General features: G+C 42.0%; 1 protein-coding gene across 4 annotated transcripts in view; it reads left to right on the plus strand.

Moving 5' to 3' along the window:
• Window positions 1-1,768: 1,768 nt before the first annotated feature.
• Dnm3 (dynamin 3) overlaps window positions 1,769-19,029 on the plus strand; it is a 473,687-nt gene continuing 456,426 nt past the window's right edge. For 3 of the 4 annotated variants that reach the window (XM_035445648.1, XM_027417220.2, XM_027417221.2), the window contains exon 1: window positions 1,947-2,107. In XM_035445648.1, coding sequence (XP_035301539.1) covers window positions 1,947-2,107 — 161 coding nt within the window. Of the gene's footprint in view, window positions 2,108-19,029 lie in introns of all 4 variants that reach the window. The other variant, XM_027417219.2, reaches the window with a different exon arrangement.

Raw genomic sequence — 19,029 nt, forward strand, 5'->3', positions numbered from 1 at the left:
GCTGACGTGTGGGTGCTGGGAATTGAACCCCAGTCTTGTGGAAAAGCAGCCAGTTCTCTTAATCTCTCTCCAGCCCTCTCCAAAGTTCTTAGGGCTAGGAGATTTAAGGTCTTGGTGATAGTCTGTCCTGGTGAGGACTGTCTTTCTGCTTGGAAGATGGCTGCCATCTTGCTGTGTCTTCACTTGGCAGATGGAGCTCTGGTGTTTTTTTATTACAGGAGTACTAGGTCTTTCAAACCAGAGTTCCACCATTATGACTTCATTTAACCTCAATCACTTTCTTAGATCAAATATAGCTGCATTGGGAGGCTTCAGCTTGTGATGGTTAATATTGACTGTCAACTTGGCAGGATCTAGAATCATCATGAAAACAAACCTCTGGGTGTGTCTTTAAAAGATTATTTAGATTGTATCAATTAAGGTGAGGCTATGCTACATGTTATTTCTAATTACATAGAAAAGAAAAAGCTAGCTGAGGAGCATTTGCTTTTCTCTGCTTTCTGACTATGGGATGCAATGTGACCAGCGCCCATCCACTTCTGCCACAGACTTCCCTGTCACTAGCACCTGGAGAGCAGTTACCTAGAGAAATGTTTCTTCAGGATCAGCACAGCAGCTCCTGCAACAATGGTCCAAAGGAGCCAGGATCCATCCCAAATGTGGCACTGCAGTCCGTGTGGTAATGGTTTTGCAGGCATTACAATTACAAGGCAGAGGCAGTCATGAAATCTTACGCCACACTTCCAGAGAGGCACTATAGCTAGGTAAAGTGAGCAGGGTCAGACTCCCTGCTTGGAGTTCCAGAGGGGGCAATAGTGTAAAGGTGAAGCCTAAGTTACGGTGATGGCCCCAGGATGCTGGAGATGCAACTGAGATTTCTATGTAGTCTCTACCATTTATGTTACTTAAAATCATTGGACGATCCTCAGATGGATGGAGCATGTTCAAGACAAGAAAATACTGCATACCAAATCATGTCAGTATTCAAAATGCACTGGGAAGAGAACTGCTGTAAAGGAGGTAAAGAAGCATGGCCATTTATCTTTGTATATCCATCACTGGGCATGGGATCTTCTCAGTGCGCTAAATTTAACATAACAAATGCAGACTGCATGGTTATTGATGTACTTCACAGCCAATCTCTTTGTCCTGTCCAGGAACTAAAAGGACAGCTAGCTAAGGGAAGGAGTCCCAAAGGCCCAAATGGGTGTGATAGATGGAAGGGGTAGGGAACAGAAAGTTCAAGGAACTCACGTTAGCTTACAGGAGGCTGAGGAGGACAGGTCAGTAAAGGTGATTACTTCAATAAGGTGAAATAACCCAGTTCTCCAATGGAGGAAGAATTGACTCCAAAAGGCTAGCTTATCTCTGCCTCCCACAGCAGTCTGGGGTTCTGGAGTAGGGTTGTGAAACATGAGATTTCCTTTGCAGTGCAATGGTGATGGTGGTGCATGGTGCAGCTGATGGTATTCGGTTGTTAGCTGATGGTAGTGCTTTCCGCAGGGCATTGTCAAGGTAGCTCCTTGAAAACACGGCAATGGCAATTGGAGTGACTTTAGGCCATTCCTTGATCAAGTGCTGTAACTCTGCCCTTTAGCTTGGGCGGTGGCATCTAACAGCAGCTGGGAGGCAGTGCATGCGCGCCTGGCCTGGGCAGTAGGGTTGGAAACTCTGGGGAGGAGCAGGCAAGGGGCGTGGTGTGGGCGTAACCATGTGGAACTAGGCCACGCCTCTCTCGCTTTTCTAGCCTGCGCAAGCGCTCTGTGGGCCGTTAGCTGTCAGGAGCCTAGCAGCGGGCAGCCGGGATCCGACGTCCGTGCGGGGACTCAAGCTGTCTGAGCCCCGCGCAGCAACCACCCCAACAAGCAAGCGCCCCGAGGCCTGGGCTGCTTGCCAGGTCACAGAATCGAGCGGAGACCTGTGGGGCAGTTGGCCGCGCAGGCAAGATGGGGAACCGGGAGATGGAGGAGCTGATCCCGCTGGTGAACCGTCTACAGGATGCTTTCTCGGCGCTGGGACAGAGCTGTCTGCTGGAGCTGCCGCAGATCGCCGTGGTGGGCGGCCAGAGCGCCGGCAAGAGCTCGGTGCTCGAGAACTTCGTGGGCAGGTGAGCGCACTGGGAGCGCGGTGGGGGCGCGGCCGTGGGGGCTTCCCTGCTCCAGGCCATTGGAAGGTGGAACAGTATGGGGAGCCAGAGGGTAGACTAGAGGCTGCAGCGGATTGGGGGAGAGAGCAATAGTGTCCCTGGAGCAGGCGGTGTACTCCCTGCTCTGGCATCCTTCGTCCCCTCATCCTCCACCCCGTGGTGACCCCCTGTCTGCTTTTCATCCTGCCATACAAAGCCATTTCCTCCCCACCCTTGGTGGGGGAGTCGGGGTCCGCCCCAGAATCCACTTCCCTCGCTGGCTCGGTGCGCGCCAGCCCCTGGCTGCCTGGATGCGCAGCTCGGTGCTTTCCAGTCCCCTGGTCTCTTCCTCGGTCTCAACGTCCCCCTCCTTTTCCTGTCACCCTCCGCGAAGCTCTCAGATCGGCTGTGGGATTTACCCCTCCTCCTCAGTTCTTTTCCCCTCGCCCTGGCTCTCCGGTCTCTCTACTGTTTAAGACAAGCATCGCCTGCCCGGAGCTGGGGAGGCGGGGTGTGTGGACCCAGAAATCCCTGTGGTGAAGGCTTATCCGGAGATGCTTGTCTACCGTTTGCCCAGGGAGTAGAAGAATAAACGGTGGTGTTTGAGTGTGCACCCATTCACTGCTCGGGCATGACTGAAAACCTGAGCCCTCCGGGGGTGACTGTGGACTTTGCCATGTCATTCCTGCATCATCTCAGAACTGACCAGCATCTTTCTCGAACTCTCTCTGTGCCCCCTCCCCCCCAGCATCCTCTTGCGTTCCTTAAGCTCTTGTTTATCCAGCTGGTCTTCAAGCTAACATACAGAATCCAAATTGTGGTTGTGGCTTTCTTCATGTCTCCCAATTAAAAAACAAAAACAAAAGCAAAGAATTATTATCGTTTTAAGTTGGGAATCAACGTTTCTTTTGGTGATCAATTCAGGAAGGATTAGTTACCCTCCACGGCCTTGCGTGAGGAGCGCACCATGAAGGCTGAAATCTGTTTCCCAGTAGTAAACCAGGTAGAATGTGCAGTAGTGAAGCCGGTGGGTTGGGGAGGGAGCCAACCAGAGATTGCACTTTATTCTTTGATTTGGCTAGCGAGCGACTTGTGATGCAGAGGGTTCCTGCTGCGGTCCTCCACCCCTTTCTTTTTTTTATTGCTTGGCAATGTGTAAACTGTGACGCTGACTATTCCCATATTTTTGGGTGTGAGCATCATAAAGTACGTATTCTTTTTTTCTCCGATGATGCGCCACCTCTCAGAAGATCCTCTTTATTTTCCTTGTATCAATATCAACTAGGAAGATTAAAAAGTGGAATTGCTGGCAATGGCTGCTATCCTTAGGTTGGTAGTCTCCTTAGCCATTTCCCTTGCTTTTGGAATTCATTTTGCTCAAAAAGAAAAGCTACAGCAAAACCATTTTACCTACGTCATCTCTTACTTCTGTTCTAAGGCAAGGAGTTATCTAATGATACTTACTCTCCCCAAAACCCTTAAAGGTTAAAATTGTGTTTCAAATGCAACAGACATGCTTTTATGCATCTTCCTTATAATTTCCTTGGATGGGCATATATTTTGGTGAGTGCCTTTGAACAAAATGTAAATTCTGTGCACACATCTCAGTTCTACTCTCCAGGTTTGAAAAATCTCAACAGTCTTCTTAGTGCTCTAATGCAAGTGTGTGCATTTCCCTTTGCTATCTGTATTATTCTTTTGTAATTCAAATACAAAAGGAGACACAGTAGAGTAATATATTTAATTTTTTCTATATATTTAACTTTTTCTATAATTAAGTGAAAAACAGGGGCTATAAGAATCAGAGCACTTTCCAGAATGCATCAGTAACTTGCTGTACTTTATAGAGTTTTACTAGTAGTTAGTGTTGGGATGACAAAGAAAATAATGAATATAGATGGATATGCTCAGTAAGCAAGTACATCCAGCCTTTATTAGCTGCAGGGTGGCACCTGTCTAGCATATGACTTACATATTAAGGAGAAAACTTAATTAGAAGGTCATTTGACTTTAATAAAGATTTCGGTCATTGAATTATTGAAGAATCTAATTTCTAATTATAACTCAACCTTAGGGAAAAAAATCTCTCCATTTTCAGGAGTGAATCTGCTCAGGTTGGAAAAAAAAAGGTATTCATGTTTCACTGTAACCTCTTAATGTTTTATTAACCAGAAATTTTATAACCAATATAAAGTTCTTTAAAATGCAGTATGTCACCTCTACTCATAGCTGTTTTCATTTTAACACTTGAGTGATTGTGTAGTAACAGAGTATAATCATGCACCAGGGTCTTCAGTTGGGTAAATTGTTTGCTTTTGAATTAAACTTGTTTCCTTTAAATACTGTTATATTTATTTATTGGTTGACTCACCACTTAACAATACACCTTTAGTAGCCAACCAGGTCTTCTCCTCAAAAATAGTTTGCTTTTTTTTTTTTTTTTAATACCACTGAGTGAATTTGGATGTGAATGTGTTTATTTAACTGTATGTGTAAAACCAATTTTGGGGTGATAACTTTGAGTTTTTTAAATGAATAAAATGCATCATGAATGAACTCCTTGTTTGTGATTTTCTTGCTGAAGCGACAAATTTGCATATTAATGTGATATAGTGTGAGTAGCTGGATTGTTTTGATTGTTCAAGGCAAGCCTATATGCTGGCAGTGCAAGGTCTATGGGTCCAATACACAGAGAGTGAAACTCATGGATTGAAGGAAGATAGGGGTTCACTACCAGGCTCGGGTCTGTCCATTCGTCTAGCTTATAAATGGAAGAATTGAATTCATTCAACCACTTTCTTATTTATGTATTTATACGAACTTTCTCCCCACGCCTCTCCAGTTGAACTCAGGGCCTTATGCATGCCGGGGAAGATGCTCCACCCCTCAGCTGTATTTCCAACCCATGACCCCCAACATTTATTTATTTTTTTTTAACAAAAAGACTTGAATCACTCTGTATCCTTGGCAGTCATTGAACTTGTGATAGTCCTCTGTCAGCTGCTCAGTAGCTGGGCTTACAGGCCTGAGCCACCAGCATTAAGAGAAAAGATCCCCAGGCTTGGCTCTAAATATATATGTATATTTTGCAGGCAATAATGATGAAAATAATGGCTAATAGTTTTTGAGTGATTGCTACATGTTGGATATTGTCTTGGGTCCTTTTATAAGGACAATCTCATTTAATCCTCATAAAACTCCAAAGAGGTTGGTACATTCATTCATTTCATTTTACCTAATAGTAAATTAAAATGTAAGGTGCTTGAGCAAGTCACTCAGGGCTAATTTGAGTTAATGTAAAAATTCAGTCCAACCTGAGGTGTTAGAACTCTTTAGTCTAGTCTTTAAAACCTGTGTGTCGTACTGACTTACCACATGGAAGTTTATCAATCCTGGTTAATACTTTCAGCATCTTTCTTAGTGGTCTTAAAACTCTGGGCATATGAGCAAGAAACTGCTATATTGATAATTCCATTCCTATTATGTCATGTACATCTACTCTCTTAGAAGTATTGATTAAAAGACACAGATTTTTATTTACTGTATTAGACATTCCTGAAGATAGCTCTGAAACATAATTGGGTTATTTCCTTAAGTGTGTGTTTAGAGTACATACAACTTGTTTACTGAGGTGCTAAGTAAAAACTGTACTAGCTGCTAATGGGCAAATGTTTTTAATGATACACTTGTTAGCAGCATTAGTTGTTCAATGCTAATTATATAGGCAGGAGATTTCATGTGATTTTATTCCAGTCTGAGTGGTAAACAGATCTCCATTTCTAAATAAGTAGAAAAGGTTTTGTAGTTAATGGAAACCAGATAAAAGATTTTTAAATACTGACTGTACCAATAGGGGTTTGTTTCAATGTGGAAATATCTCAGTAATATTTACCTGTTTACTTATGAGCTTTATAAAGATGTTGGTTGTCCAGTTTGAGGGAATCTGTGAGCCATTGGATGATGGATGATATTGAATATGATCAGATAACTAAATAAACAGTTTATATGGCTCAAGCACTAACTCCTTTGACAGATTTCATGAACATATTAAAAATTGATTAAGAATCCTCTAAGTGTGAACAAAAGTTAAAATTTACTAAACCAGAGTATGTTCGTATTGAGGAGAAGGATTTTGTTAAAATTGCAAAGCATATAAGTTATTGGAATTTTTTAAAAAAGAAATGGCTCTTAAGATTATAGTTATTAGGTTAATGGATGCTGACAATTAAAATGTGATACCTATTGAAAATTATGTTCAGAAAATTCCAAGGAATTATTCAGTAAAATATGAAAAATGTGAACTGTTCTTTACCTAATGAGTTGCTGGAACCTGAAATTGTGAAGTTATCTGTGCTGAATCAGCATTATATAATGCCTTTTAAGGCTACTATCAGTTCACAATTAGTGGGATTTATTCACTACCAACATTCCTTATTTAATACCAGTAATGTCTGAAAAGAAATATGGCTAAGTGAACTGGCTTTGACAGAACCATCTTTGTTTTGGATTTATTTATGATTAACCATTATAAAAGTGCTCTTAACGTTTTAAAGAATGAAGATGGGGTGCTGAGAAGATGGTTCAGTGATTAAGAGCACTTGCTGTGCAAGTGTGTGGACCCGAGGATGGATCTCAGTGCTCACAATAAGTTAGGCTTTGGGTGGCTGCAACCGCAGAAACAGGTGGATCCCGGGAATTTGCTAGTCAGCCAGACTAGTCGGAACTGAAAGTTTCAGGTTCAGTGAGAGACCCTATCTCAAAAAATAAGAGGGAGAGCAATAGATGAAGATGCCTGCCTCTGGCACTCACCCCTCCACTTATACATACATACAAATGATAATAAACAAAATGAATGTGGTTGGGGCAGGCATAGTAAGTATCTCAGGCCTATAATGTACTTGGGATGCTGAGATATTGTGAGTTCCAGGGCAGCCTGGGCTGTAGTGGGAAACTCATTCTCAACACTGTTCAAACCACCACCACTATATCACAACTGAAAATTTTGGGCAATCAGTCTTCCATAATCTCAGAGGAATGGAAACAGTATTTAGGCACATTAAAACGAAGGTATTGGGTTCTCTATTAATGAAATAATATTTGATATATACACACATATATAGAGTATGCTTTCTATCACTATAACAGAATTGTGGAGACTGAGTAATTTTATTAAGAAATGAGGTTTAGCCCGGCGTTGGTGGTGCACGCCTTTAATCCCAGCACTCGGGAGGCAGAGGCAGGCAGATCTCTGTGAGTTCGAGGCCAGCCTGGTCTCCAGAGCGAGTGCCAGGATAGGCTCCAAAGCTACACAGAGAAACCCTGTCTCAAAAAACCAAAAAAAAAAAAAAAAAAAAAAAAAAGAGGTTTATTTAGTTCAAAGTTTTAGAGGCTGGAGACTCCAATATCACTGTATAGCTCTGGTGAGGGCTTCATGTTTGAAGTGTGTGTGTGAGAGAGGTACAGGTCTCATGGCAAGATGGGAAGCCCAGGAGAGAAAGACGGAGGGGGAAGGAATGTTTTTCTATTGTAACAACCATCTTGAGCATTTGCCAAAGTCCCACAAAAGTGCATCAACTGTCATCTTTGCCAAGGCCTACCTCCTAACAGTTCTCCTACCCCTTACCACTGCCAAGGGAAGCCAAGCTTCTGAGACAAACCCCACCCAAACCAGAGCAGCATGAGGCTGTGAGGCTTTTCTCAGACCTAGATTTTTCTGTGGCCACTCTTCAGCAGAGTTAAATTATGAGGTTTTACTCATTATGATGGTCTTATTTACTTTTAAGATGACCCAAGGCAGCCAGGAAGAGGGAGGGGGCTTTCCCTCTCTAACCAGAGCCAAATTAAGAGAGCTGAAAGCTAATGTATAGACTAATCTAGTATTCTATATGGACAGAGCTTTTCCAGTTCCCCATCTAAGCCTGCATTGCAATTTCTCGTATTATCAACATTGATGTAAACACCCCAGAGGATTATGGCATGCTAAACACAGGTTTCCATAATAGGGAAGAGCAGGCCAACATTAGTTAAGGCCTTACTGTGCGTGTAGCTCTGGACTCTGGTATGTAGTCTCTACATCTCTCAGTTCTTAGAGTTTTTACATCCAGATGCCAATGGGGATAAAACTCAGAGGCAGAGAAGAAAACTATTTGTGTAGATCACTTGGCTAGTAAGCAGCCAAACCTTGACTTAACCTTGGACATGACTCTTATTTGAATTATTGAGAAATATAGAGGTAACATCAATGAACATCTATTTATTGAATTCTAAATATAGTGGGCATGTAAAACATCCAGAAGCTGATGTATGTATGTATGTATGTATGTATGTATGTATGTATGTATGTATGTATGCATGCATGTGTGTATATGGAGAAAACTGTCAAGATGGTATGATGCCTTAGTAGGGAAAGGAGCTTGTTCTGCCAGCTTAGTTACCCGGGTATTCATGGAACACACATGGGTCCCTCCATACTACTAATAAATAAAACTAAAATATGAAGCTGACAGGAAAAAGTATGAGATCATAACTTTCAAGTGAATATTTAGGATGAAGACTTGATTATACTGTCAAATAGTTGGGATAAAACTTACAGCATACTGCTTTTAAAAATAAAATAGCCGCTGGGCGTCGGTGCACATGCCGTTAATCCCAGCACTTGGGAGGCAGAGGCAGGCAGATCTCTGTGAGTTTGAGGCCAGCCTGGTCTCCAGAGCGAGTGCCAGGATAGGCTCCAAAGCTACACAGAGAAACCCTGTCTCGAAAAACATAAATAAATATATAAATAAATAAATATAAAATAAAAATAAAAAATAAAACAGCCCTCCCCAAGCTGCAGCTCTGAAATTGATCCTGGATTTATGTGGAAAGTAGACAATATATGGGTTACCAGTGTCATTTTAGTTCAAGGCTGCATGTACTGAAGTATCAGTGTCAAGGCAGGGAGGTGGGGATCTGTGTCTCAGTGTCTGGCTTGACAACAAACCATTGAATTTAGACTGACTTTTTAATCACAAAGAGATACTGTACATTACAGAGGGCTCTAGAGGAGAGGAGCAAAAAGAGAAGGCACTGGAGAGATTAAAAATGTGACTGAGGATTGGGGGGATCTTAATGATAGAGCATTTATCTAAATGTTCAAGGAGATAGCACTAGTGCGTGTGCACACACACACACACACACACACACACACACACACACACACACACACACACACACACCTCCAAGGTACTAATAAGAAAGAGGAATTCCATTTTCTTATTTCAGAATGAAGCATTCAGTGTGAGAGGGGAAAGGAGAGGTTGTTTTTAAATAATGTGTATTGTTGGGTGTGGTGGCACACGCCTGTAATCCCAGCACTCCAGAGGCAAGAGGCAGGTCAATCTTTGTGAGTTTGAGACCAGCCTATTCTCCAAGTGGAGTTCCAGATTAGCCAGAACTACATGGTAAGACCCTATCTTAGTTAGTGGATAAATAAGTAAATAAATAAATAAAATGTAGTTTTCAGAAACCATTTTCAACAATTGAGAGTGTTTATTTGTAGCACACTAGTGGCATTTTGCACATGTGTGGCTGTGCATAGTTTATCTTTTCTTCCTTCACCAGAAGCAAGGACTTTGACACCATAAAAGATTGATGTATGAAACTTCCCTCTGGTTTAATTTTCACTCATTTCCTGGAGTTACATTAGGATACAGAGAATCCAAGAGATTTGTCCAAGGTCAGGAAAAGTTAGAGAGCTGGCTTTGGAACTTGATGTTCAGAACTTGTAGCTTAGCCTTAGTTTCCATTGTCTTCTCTTCCTCCCCCTATTGTTTCTGAGTGCCTCCTTCTCACCCCCACCCTGCCTCCTCCTTTCCCATTCCTTTGCAGTGTTGGACCAGACCTTCTCCTTGACACCCCGCCCCCCCGAACTATTCTTTTCATAGCACGCCAGCATTGACAGCCAGCACATTGCTTTTTTCCATACGGGATGGTAGATGGAGACAGGGAGCAGAATTCTTCTCAGATTTAGATAAGATAGTTTTCTGAGGTGGAATATCCCTGAATAAAGTGTGAGGTTTACAAGACCAAATGACTCACCAGATATTATCATCTAGGTGGGCATCAGCTAGGAAGCTGAGCCTGTCACAGTCACTGACAGGGCTTTTCTTAAACCAAGCTATGCTTCTGAAAACTTGCATATAAATAATAGAACTGAAAAGGCCACTATTTAAAGAAATGGATGGGTTTTTAGGTAAAAAGTTCATTTGGGTAGCAAATATACATCCTTCAGTTTGCCTGGTTCATATTCTAGCTTTTACTGTGTTTGCAGTCTTTGAGCGAATTGAGTGGCATTAGGTCTGTCAATGTCATTATATAAGTAATCTCAATAGTTTTTAACAAGTATCAATATTGTTTTAAATCCTTAATTTTGCAGAGAGATCTCTATTTCCAGGTGCTGAAAGGGTAGAGTACCTGTGACAGTATGTCATGTCCCTGCTTCATGGAATTGATGGAGCTATGAGTTGCATATATAGGCATATCAGAAATAGGGTTTCTGAAGCACTGCTTTGTCTATTGTTTCAGTGGCTTGGAATAAAAAAAGACAGATTCCCCTTAAATAAATAATTTTATGGGTGTCTTAGCTGGGGTTTCCATTTCTGCAATGAAACACCATTACCAAAGCAACTTGGGGAGGAAATGGTTTATTTGGCTCACACTTCCACAGCACTGTTCATCACTGAAGGAATTCAGGACAGGAACTCAGGCAGGACAGGAACCTGGAGGCAGGAGCTGATGCAGAGACCATGAGGGAGTGCTGCTTACTGGCTTGCTCATCATAGCTTGCCCAGCCTGTTTTCTTATAGAACGCAGGACTACCAGCCCAGGGATGACACCACCCACAAAGGGCCAAGCCATCCCTCATCAATCACAAGTAAAAAAAAATATACATTCCTGACTACAACTTGATCTGATGGAGACATATTCTTAAATGAAGTTCCCTCCTCTCAAATGACTTTATCTGGTGTTTAAATTAACACAAAGATGTCCAACACAGAGACAAATCTTGCTTATGGTTTGGGTGATTTTAGAGTTCCCCTGGAAAGCAGCTTTTGAGAAGCAGTCATCACATTATGTATTGTAATAGGGCTTGTGCTTGGCTGGCTGACTGGAGTCTGAGTCCCATCTCTGACTCTCACTGGTATAGTAAGGGAGTTAGTCTCATTGGGCTTTAGTTTACACATCTGACTTAATTTTTGGTGTGTGTGTGTGTGTGTGTGTGTGTGTGTGTGTGTGTGTGTGTGAGAGAGAGAGAGAGAGAGAGAGAGAGAGAGAGAGAGAGAGAGAGAGAGAGAGAGAGAATTCTGAGATGATGCCTTGTAGCCTTGTATCTGGCATAAAGAGCACATTAAGTAAATGATGGCACTGTGATTAAATCTTTCATTTAGACTAGATTTTTTTTGAATATTGAAAAAGTAAACCAAGCATGGCTGCTCACTCCTATAGTCTCATTGTTTGGGAAAGTGAGGCAGGAAGTTTGCCATGAGTTTCATGTACATGGGTAAGATGGCAAGTATGATATCCTGTCTCAAAACGAACAAGCAAACAAAAGTTAATAAAAAGCAAAACCAAAACTAAGCCAACAAAAAACAAAGCAAAACAAGAACCAATCTACCCAAAGTAAAAGAAAATGTAGGATTGGCTATGTGTATTTGTAATGTGTTTTGTATGTATATGTTACAAAATTACAGTTGCACCAAAATTTACTTTTAGATCTGACCAACTTAGTGCATATTTGGGAAGTCCTGGGAGAAACAGTTGTTCACATCCAGCACTATCACAATGTAACTGTTTTCTTTCAATAGGTACACATACATAAACTGAATTAAATTACTTCTCCCTTGCAGCAGTTTCAAAGCACTGTTTTGCTTATTAATTCATTAATCTTTACAAGCTCCCTGAGAGGGTAGTAAAGCGTATTTTGCTAATTTAATTTATAAATGAAAACTATTCAATTGACACACAAGGAGTCCCATGGTGAATCCTGGAGACGATGAATGTAATGGAATCAGTAACAGAAATAATAGAATGGATTTTGCAGACACTCTCAGCAATTCTAGAGAATAGATTTATTTTACTACTTTAAAAATCATTTATTTGGGTGTACATATGTGTGGGTTGGTGGTCACACCACAGAGGTCAGATGACAACTTGTGCAGTTGATGTAGTTGGTTTTCTTCTTCCACTTTATGGTTCGAAGAGATGGAACTCAGGTTTTAAGGGTTGGCAGCAGGCTCCTTTGCCCACTGAGCCATCTTGTTGGCCAGAGAATAGGTTTTAAGGAAGGCTTTAGATTCTGTTGTATGAAGCACACCATTTTTAGGGTGTGTTTTTTGAAACGTTAGTGTGCATGACACACACACACACACACACACACACACACACACACACACACACACACACACACACAGAGAGAGTTACAAGTACCCAAACCCATTGAACCATCTTTCTAGCCCTGCCAGAATTCTGCTATGAGAATGAGGAGCATTGCTAAGTCAGTTTGTGGATTTGGTTTATACTGGTGGGAGGTCCATTCCTTGTAAAGTTGAAGGAATGTCCCAAGTGAGCTGCAGTTAGCATGATAGTGTCTTCCACTATTGGCTTGTCTTCCTCAGCTCTCTATTGTCAAGTGTCTTCCTTGGGTGCCTCTGCAGAGTCCTTATTATATGACTGCCTCTCTGTCTATTTGCAGCTTCCTGTATACCTGTGTCTCCCCCCTCCTCCGGGATGCTGGCATACAGCAGGAACTAAATGATTGCATTTGCTACTTGATCCTGGGGAAGTCACAGCTTTTGGAAGTTGGTCACATTGTAACCACAGCCCAGCTAGCATTCTTTTCATGTAGTTCAGTACATAAGCTCAGGGAGTGGTGTCTTCTACTTCTAGGGTGGGTCTTCCCAAGTCAGTTAGAGCTATCAAGATGATTCCTCATAGGTATCCCTGGAGGCTTGTCTCCTAGGTAATTCCAGATCCTATTGACAATAAACATTAACCAGGAAGGTTAAACCTATTAGTGGGCCATGGTGGCAAGGTAGTTGGTTGTGATAGCCTTAAATAAGGCACTCAGTTACATCTCAGCGGCAGTGACAGATGTTTGTAAGTATATGCTAGGCAGTATTAGGCTTTACTCTGGTTCTTCTTAAAGCTGTTGAATGTGTCTGTACCATTTTAAAGCTAATGCTCTTCTAGTCCTTTTTTTGGTTATGCATTTAAGTGATTGAACTTATCTTTTTCATTATAGTAGGCACAATTCCCATTATATCATACTATCCTATGAGAATGAATTAAAATGGAGATCATTTTAGTATGATTTTTTAAAAATTAAGTGTCATTTAATTGAAAAAACTAAATGTATTTGTAATAAAATTCAGCCACTCTGAAAGAATATGCAATAAGAATTGCCCTTTGTCCACTGATATTTCATTTGTCTTCATGTCTACTAGATTACTTCTGGGCTTATGTTTTCTTTGTGTGCTGTTCATATATGCATGTGTGTGCAATTTGGGAAGACCAAAGATCAATATCCAGTATCTTCCTTAATTGTTTTCCATCTTATTTTGGAGTGAGCGTCTTTCCCAGAACCCAGAGTTCACTGATTTGACTGGATAGCCAATGAGCTCCAGGTATCTTCTGGTCTTCACCTCCCCAAGCTGTATTTACAGACATCTAAACTCAGCTTCTTAATGCTTGTCTGGCAAGCACTTTCCTGGCCATGCCACTTCCACAGCCCTGAGTTTATATCCTCATTATGTGAAATTTAATTTTGAGAGCAGAGAGAGTTTAATAAACTTGTTTGTAGGTAGCTGACAAAAGCAACTGAGAGTTCCGCTTGAAAACCGCTAGCAGATGGGTTGGTTTGTGGGCCGAGTCCTTTCTTTAAGAGTCATGTGTCATGTGGCCATTGTGTGTTAGAACTGTGGGAGGTGCTCTGGGTGAAGTCACTTCTTGAGAAATTCCTACTCAGTAGAATCTGATATACATGGCACTGGTATTATCAGGGAAAACAAATGCCATGGTAACCTTTATTATTGACTGATAGAATTTGGAATTGCCTAAGAGACAGACTTCTATGTATGCCTGAGAGATTATTTTCAGAGGTGCTTAGCTGAGGAGGGAACAGAAGCACAGTTCTGTGGACTAGGGTCCCAGACTGAGCAAAAAAGAGGAGGTGAGGGGACATATAAGCATTCATCTCTCTGTTTCCTTGCTGTAGACACCATGTGACCAGCTCCTCATACTCTTGCCCCCACAACTTCCTTGCCAAGATGTCCTGTACTCCCAAATCATGAACCCATATAAATCTCTTTCCTCATTGCTTTTGTCAAGGATTTTGTCACAGAATGAAGACTGTAACCAACACACCAACCTATCAGTTCTTAGGAGGATTTGTCAGAAAACAGTGTTGTTGATGGGATATCTTAGTTTGACGATGAAGATCTCTAGTAGACAGAATTGGAACAAATGGTTTGAAATTACAGGAAGAAAGGCTTAAACTTCACATAAGGGTGATTATTCACTCTAGCAGTTAAAGAAGTTTGCGCAGTGCTGTACAGGGGACAGGGGATTGCAGAGTCACTGACTGCTAGGTGTGTGACAACTGGGAGGAGGACTGGGCCAAAAGCACTCTGAGGATTCTTTTAAACAGTATGTGAGTGAGCTTAGTGGGTTTCAGACAGGGTTCTGGTTTTAAAAAATGTATTATTTTTTGTAGGCTTTATCTAGGTCGATAACAAATACATGAAATTGCTAAGACCTCCCTGGGTCTATCCTTTAGGTACTTCTAGAAAAAAAAAAGAGTATGCCTTAGTGTGTGGGAGAGAAACCAGAATTCTATGATATAGTTTATTGAAGAAAGCAGATGTAGATATGGCTGTCATAGAGGTGAACTGTATTACTGGAAAAAAATGATGTTATAATATTTTCTTCTCTCTCTCTCTCTCTCTCTCTCTTTCTCTCTCTCTCTTTGTGTGTGTGTGTGTGTGTGTGTGTGTGTGTGTGTGTGTGCGCGCGTGTGCATGTGCGTAAGTAGGTTAGAGAACAGATTGCTTGAGTTGGTTCTCACTCCCCACCATCTGAGTGCCAGGAATGGAATTCAGGTCCTCAGGCTCAGTGGCAAGTTTATTTACCTCCTGAGCCATCTCACTCCCCGAGCCCTGCTCTCTCCAGCATCCCACTTCTTAACTTCCACTTCTTTTAGGGATGTACCAGTGTAGAAACCTGAGAATGCATATCTGTCATTTATTTTGCTTTCAAAGTCTTCTTCCTAAATCTCATATCTGATTTCTCCTAATTTCACCTAAGAGGTGCAAGCACAGCTTTAGGAGAACGTGATAATTCATAACCAGAAGGAATTCAGATAGTCAACCCGTATGTGGTGTCTACTTTATGGAATACATTGTTTTGGGGCTGGAGAGACATTTTTAAAATGTCCATTTTCCTTCATGGAGTTGGAGAGCAGCACAGATTGTGTTTTAAGATCTGAAGAAGGTTGAAGAGAAGAACATGTAGTCTGTGGTGCCAGACCGCCTGGGGTTACGCGGCAACTCTGCTTCTTTGTAGCTCCGTGGTCTTGGGAAATTGTTTAATTTTGCCTGTCTCAGCTTCCTCATTTGAATAGTGTGTCTGCATAGTGGGATAGCATTAGTACTCAACTCATGGGAATTAAATTAGGTAATACATGTCAAACACTTATGTAGTATCTGTCACCTTGTGCTAATGTTTGTCACTCTTACAAAATACCTGAGCATATAAAGCTAAAGGAGGAGAAACTTTGTTCTGACTCAAGGTGTCAAGGATTCAGTCCACAGTCAGCTAGCTCCATTGTAGCAGACCTTTGGTGAGGTAGAACAAACATGATGGTGGGAGCATGAGACATATGAGGCTGCTGACCTCATAGCAGCTAAAAAATGGGAAATGGGAGGTACTGGGGACAAGGAATACCCTTCAAAGGCACCCCTCCCTCCCAGCAGAGATAGACTTCCTTAGTCAGGTCCCACCTTCCATAGTTTTCACCACTTCCCAATAGTCTATTCAATCATCAGTCCACAGAAAGCAAAGATATGAATAGGTTAACTCATTGGTAAGACCAAGGCCCTATGACCCAATCACTTCTCCCAAATCCCTACCTCTGAACACTGCACCAAGCCCTAAACCTTTTGGTAGATACTTCATATCTAAACTATAAAGTACACAGCATTTAGGATTATTATTGATGGGGTAGGGGTGCAGGAGGCCTTTGGTGCCTTCAGATGTTCAGTATTGTGGATAATAAACAAGAGTATATTTCTGGGTAGAATCCACAAAGATTTCATGAAAAGGACTGTGACTTAAGATGCCCATTAAGGAGTATGAATCTGACAAACCCAGACAGGGTCAAAGGTACCAGGTAAGAATGCTATCATGGAGCAGAGAGCTTCCCATCTGGCTTAGATGGGGGAATGATGGGAGATACCTGGCAGAATGAATTGGGTCCTATGTTGGGTTGCTAAGATGAGAAACCAGTACTCGACCCAGTGGTGAGAACTCTGAATATTTATGAGGGGTGCTGTGGGGCCAGGTGTAACGGCGATTAAGATGACCACACACTGACTGTAGTGTACTTGGATGAAGGAGATATCAGGAACCCCGAGGAAAAAAGACTGATAGAGTGGTGATAGAGATATGAACTTGGAATGTTTTTGTTTGTTTGTTTGTTTGTTTGTTTTCGAGGCAGGGTGTCTCTGTGTAGCTTTGGAGCCTTTCCTGGAACTCGATCTGTAGACCAGGCTGGCCTCGAACTCACAGAGATCCTCCTGCCTCTGTCTCTGGATTAAAGGCATTCACCACCACTGCCTGGTGCAATTTTTTTTTTTTTTTAGAAACAGAAAACAGGTCATTTCAGAGATAGAGTCTGTGATTACCCATGTTAAATGAAGGCAAATGGGAGAGAGGAATCAATCTTACATGATTTTTAAACCTTGCCTGGGATCCTGGAGGAATGTTAGTGTAATTTACACAGATAAGTAATGTGCAGAAGGCAGGAGTACATCGTCCTGCTACTTCCAACTAATCAAATTCTTCACAGTAACTAGGCCCAGTGGCATAGGCCAATAATCCCAGCAATTTGGAAGACAGTGGAAGGGGGACTACAAAGCCAAGGCCAGCCTGGGTTATATAGTGAATCAAAGCTTTTCCTGTCTCAAAATTTAAGAAAAGAAAGACCATGGTGGCCAGGGCTCAGTGACAGGGTGCTTGCCTAGCATACATGAAGTTGATCCCAGTAGCAGATGATAAAAACTCTTATTGCATGTCCAGGGTCATCCATGAGGTACTCCATCTAACCACCCTGGCTGTACTGATTATAACCTCCAACATTCTTAAAATTTCCAGCCCCCTCACCCATGGCTTAGTAGTTGAATGTTTCCAACTGTTGACTTAACATCAGTTCTGGGCCACCAAGGTGGACTGAAAACTGTTTCTTAGCATTCTGCACAGTATCTTGTATCTTGGAAATCTTATTTTAGGTACTGGATTTAGGTATTTTTAGACTGGATGTTTGGACCCCCTAAAGCTCAGATGTTGAAGTCAGAGTCTCCAAAGGAGACTGTGTTGGAGACTGGTCAGTAAGGAAGTAATTAAGAGGTCACACATATGGGGTCTTGTGCTATAAAAGGATAAGTAGTGATGGTAAAACAGTGGTTCTCAGGCTTCCTAATGCTACAGTCCTTTAGTGCTGTTCCTCATGTTGTGGTGACCCCAACAATAAAATTATTTTTGTTGCTACTTCATAACTGTAATTTTGCTATGGTTATGAATAGTTATGTAAGTATCTGACATGCTGATGGTCTTAGGTGGCCCCGTGAAAGGGTTGTTAGACCCCTGGTGGGGTCATAGAAGAGGCATCAGAGACTTCCTTCACTTTAGTGGATACAAGAAGACAAGCCATGTGAGCTCCAGAAGGAAGCAGCCATCTTCAAGCTGGGGAGAGGGACAATCTTGCTCTTAGATTTCTGGTTTCCTTGATAGTAGAAATAAATTAGTGTTGTTTAAGCCACTGTGCCTATGGCATTTTGTTACGGAAGTCTGAGCAGACTAATGTGGCTATTTAATCTTTATTGAGTTTTCCCTGGTTAAATTGGTGATGAGACTTAGATGGATTTGTACTGAGAATGAGGATCCTGGCTTTAAGGAAGAACTTTAGTTTTTCACCTAGGAAAGAAAATTTCCTCATCAACCCTTGCTTTTGACAAACTAAAGCTCTTTTTTTTTTTTTTTTTTTTTTTTTGGTTTTTTGAGACAAGGTTTCTCTGTGGCTTTGGAGGCTGTCCTGGAACTAGCTCTTGTAGACCAGACTGGTCTCGAACTCACAGAGATCCGCCTGCCTCTGTCTCCCGAGTGCTGGGATTAAAGGCATTCGCCACCAACGCCCGGCCTTTTTTGGCTTTTCAAGACAGGATTTCTCTGTGTAGCTTGGAGCCTGTTCTGGAACTCGCTATATAGACTAGACTGGCCTCAAACTCACAGAGATCTGCCTGCCGCTGCCTCCTAAGTGCTGGGATTAAAGGCATGTATTACCACCTGGCCAAACTAAAGCTCTTATCTTCGATCTACAGCATCACGTTCTCTCACCTGTATTTCCCTCTCCTCTTTTCTGAGTGCTACAGACACACCCATGGGTCTATCATCTCAGCCTCTGCCTGTTCCAGTTGGCTTAGCTTCACCTCCCTTCGAAGCCTTCATGCAGAACTCAGGAGCCGTTCAGATTTGAAAGACAGGGGGAGTGTCACTTACAAGATGATCCATCCCAGGCCCGTCTTCCCCAGATTCAGTTCATGAGTATATGCGTAAGATTTACCCAAAGAACTTGCCAGTGAAAGGTTGGTTCC

Source organism: Cricetulus griseus, chromosome 5, assembly GCF_003668045.3.
Source record: "Cricetulus griseus strain 17A/GY chromosome 5, alternate assembly CriGri-PICRH-1.0, whole genome shotgun sequence".
In the NCBI taxonomy this organism is placed as follows: domain Eukaryota; kingdom Metazoa; phylum Chordata; class Mammalia; order Rodentia; family Cricetidae; genus Cricetulus; species Cricetulus griseus.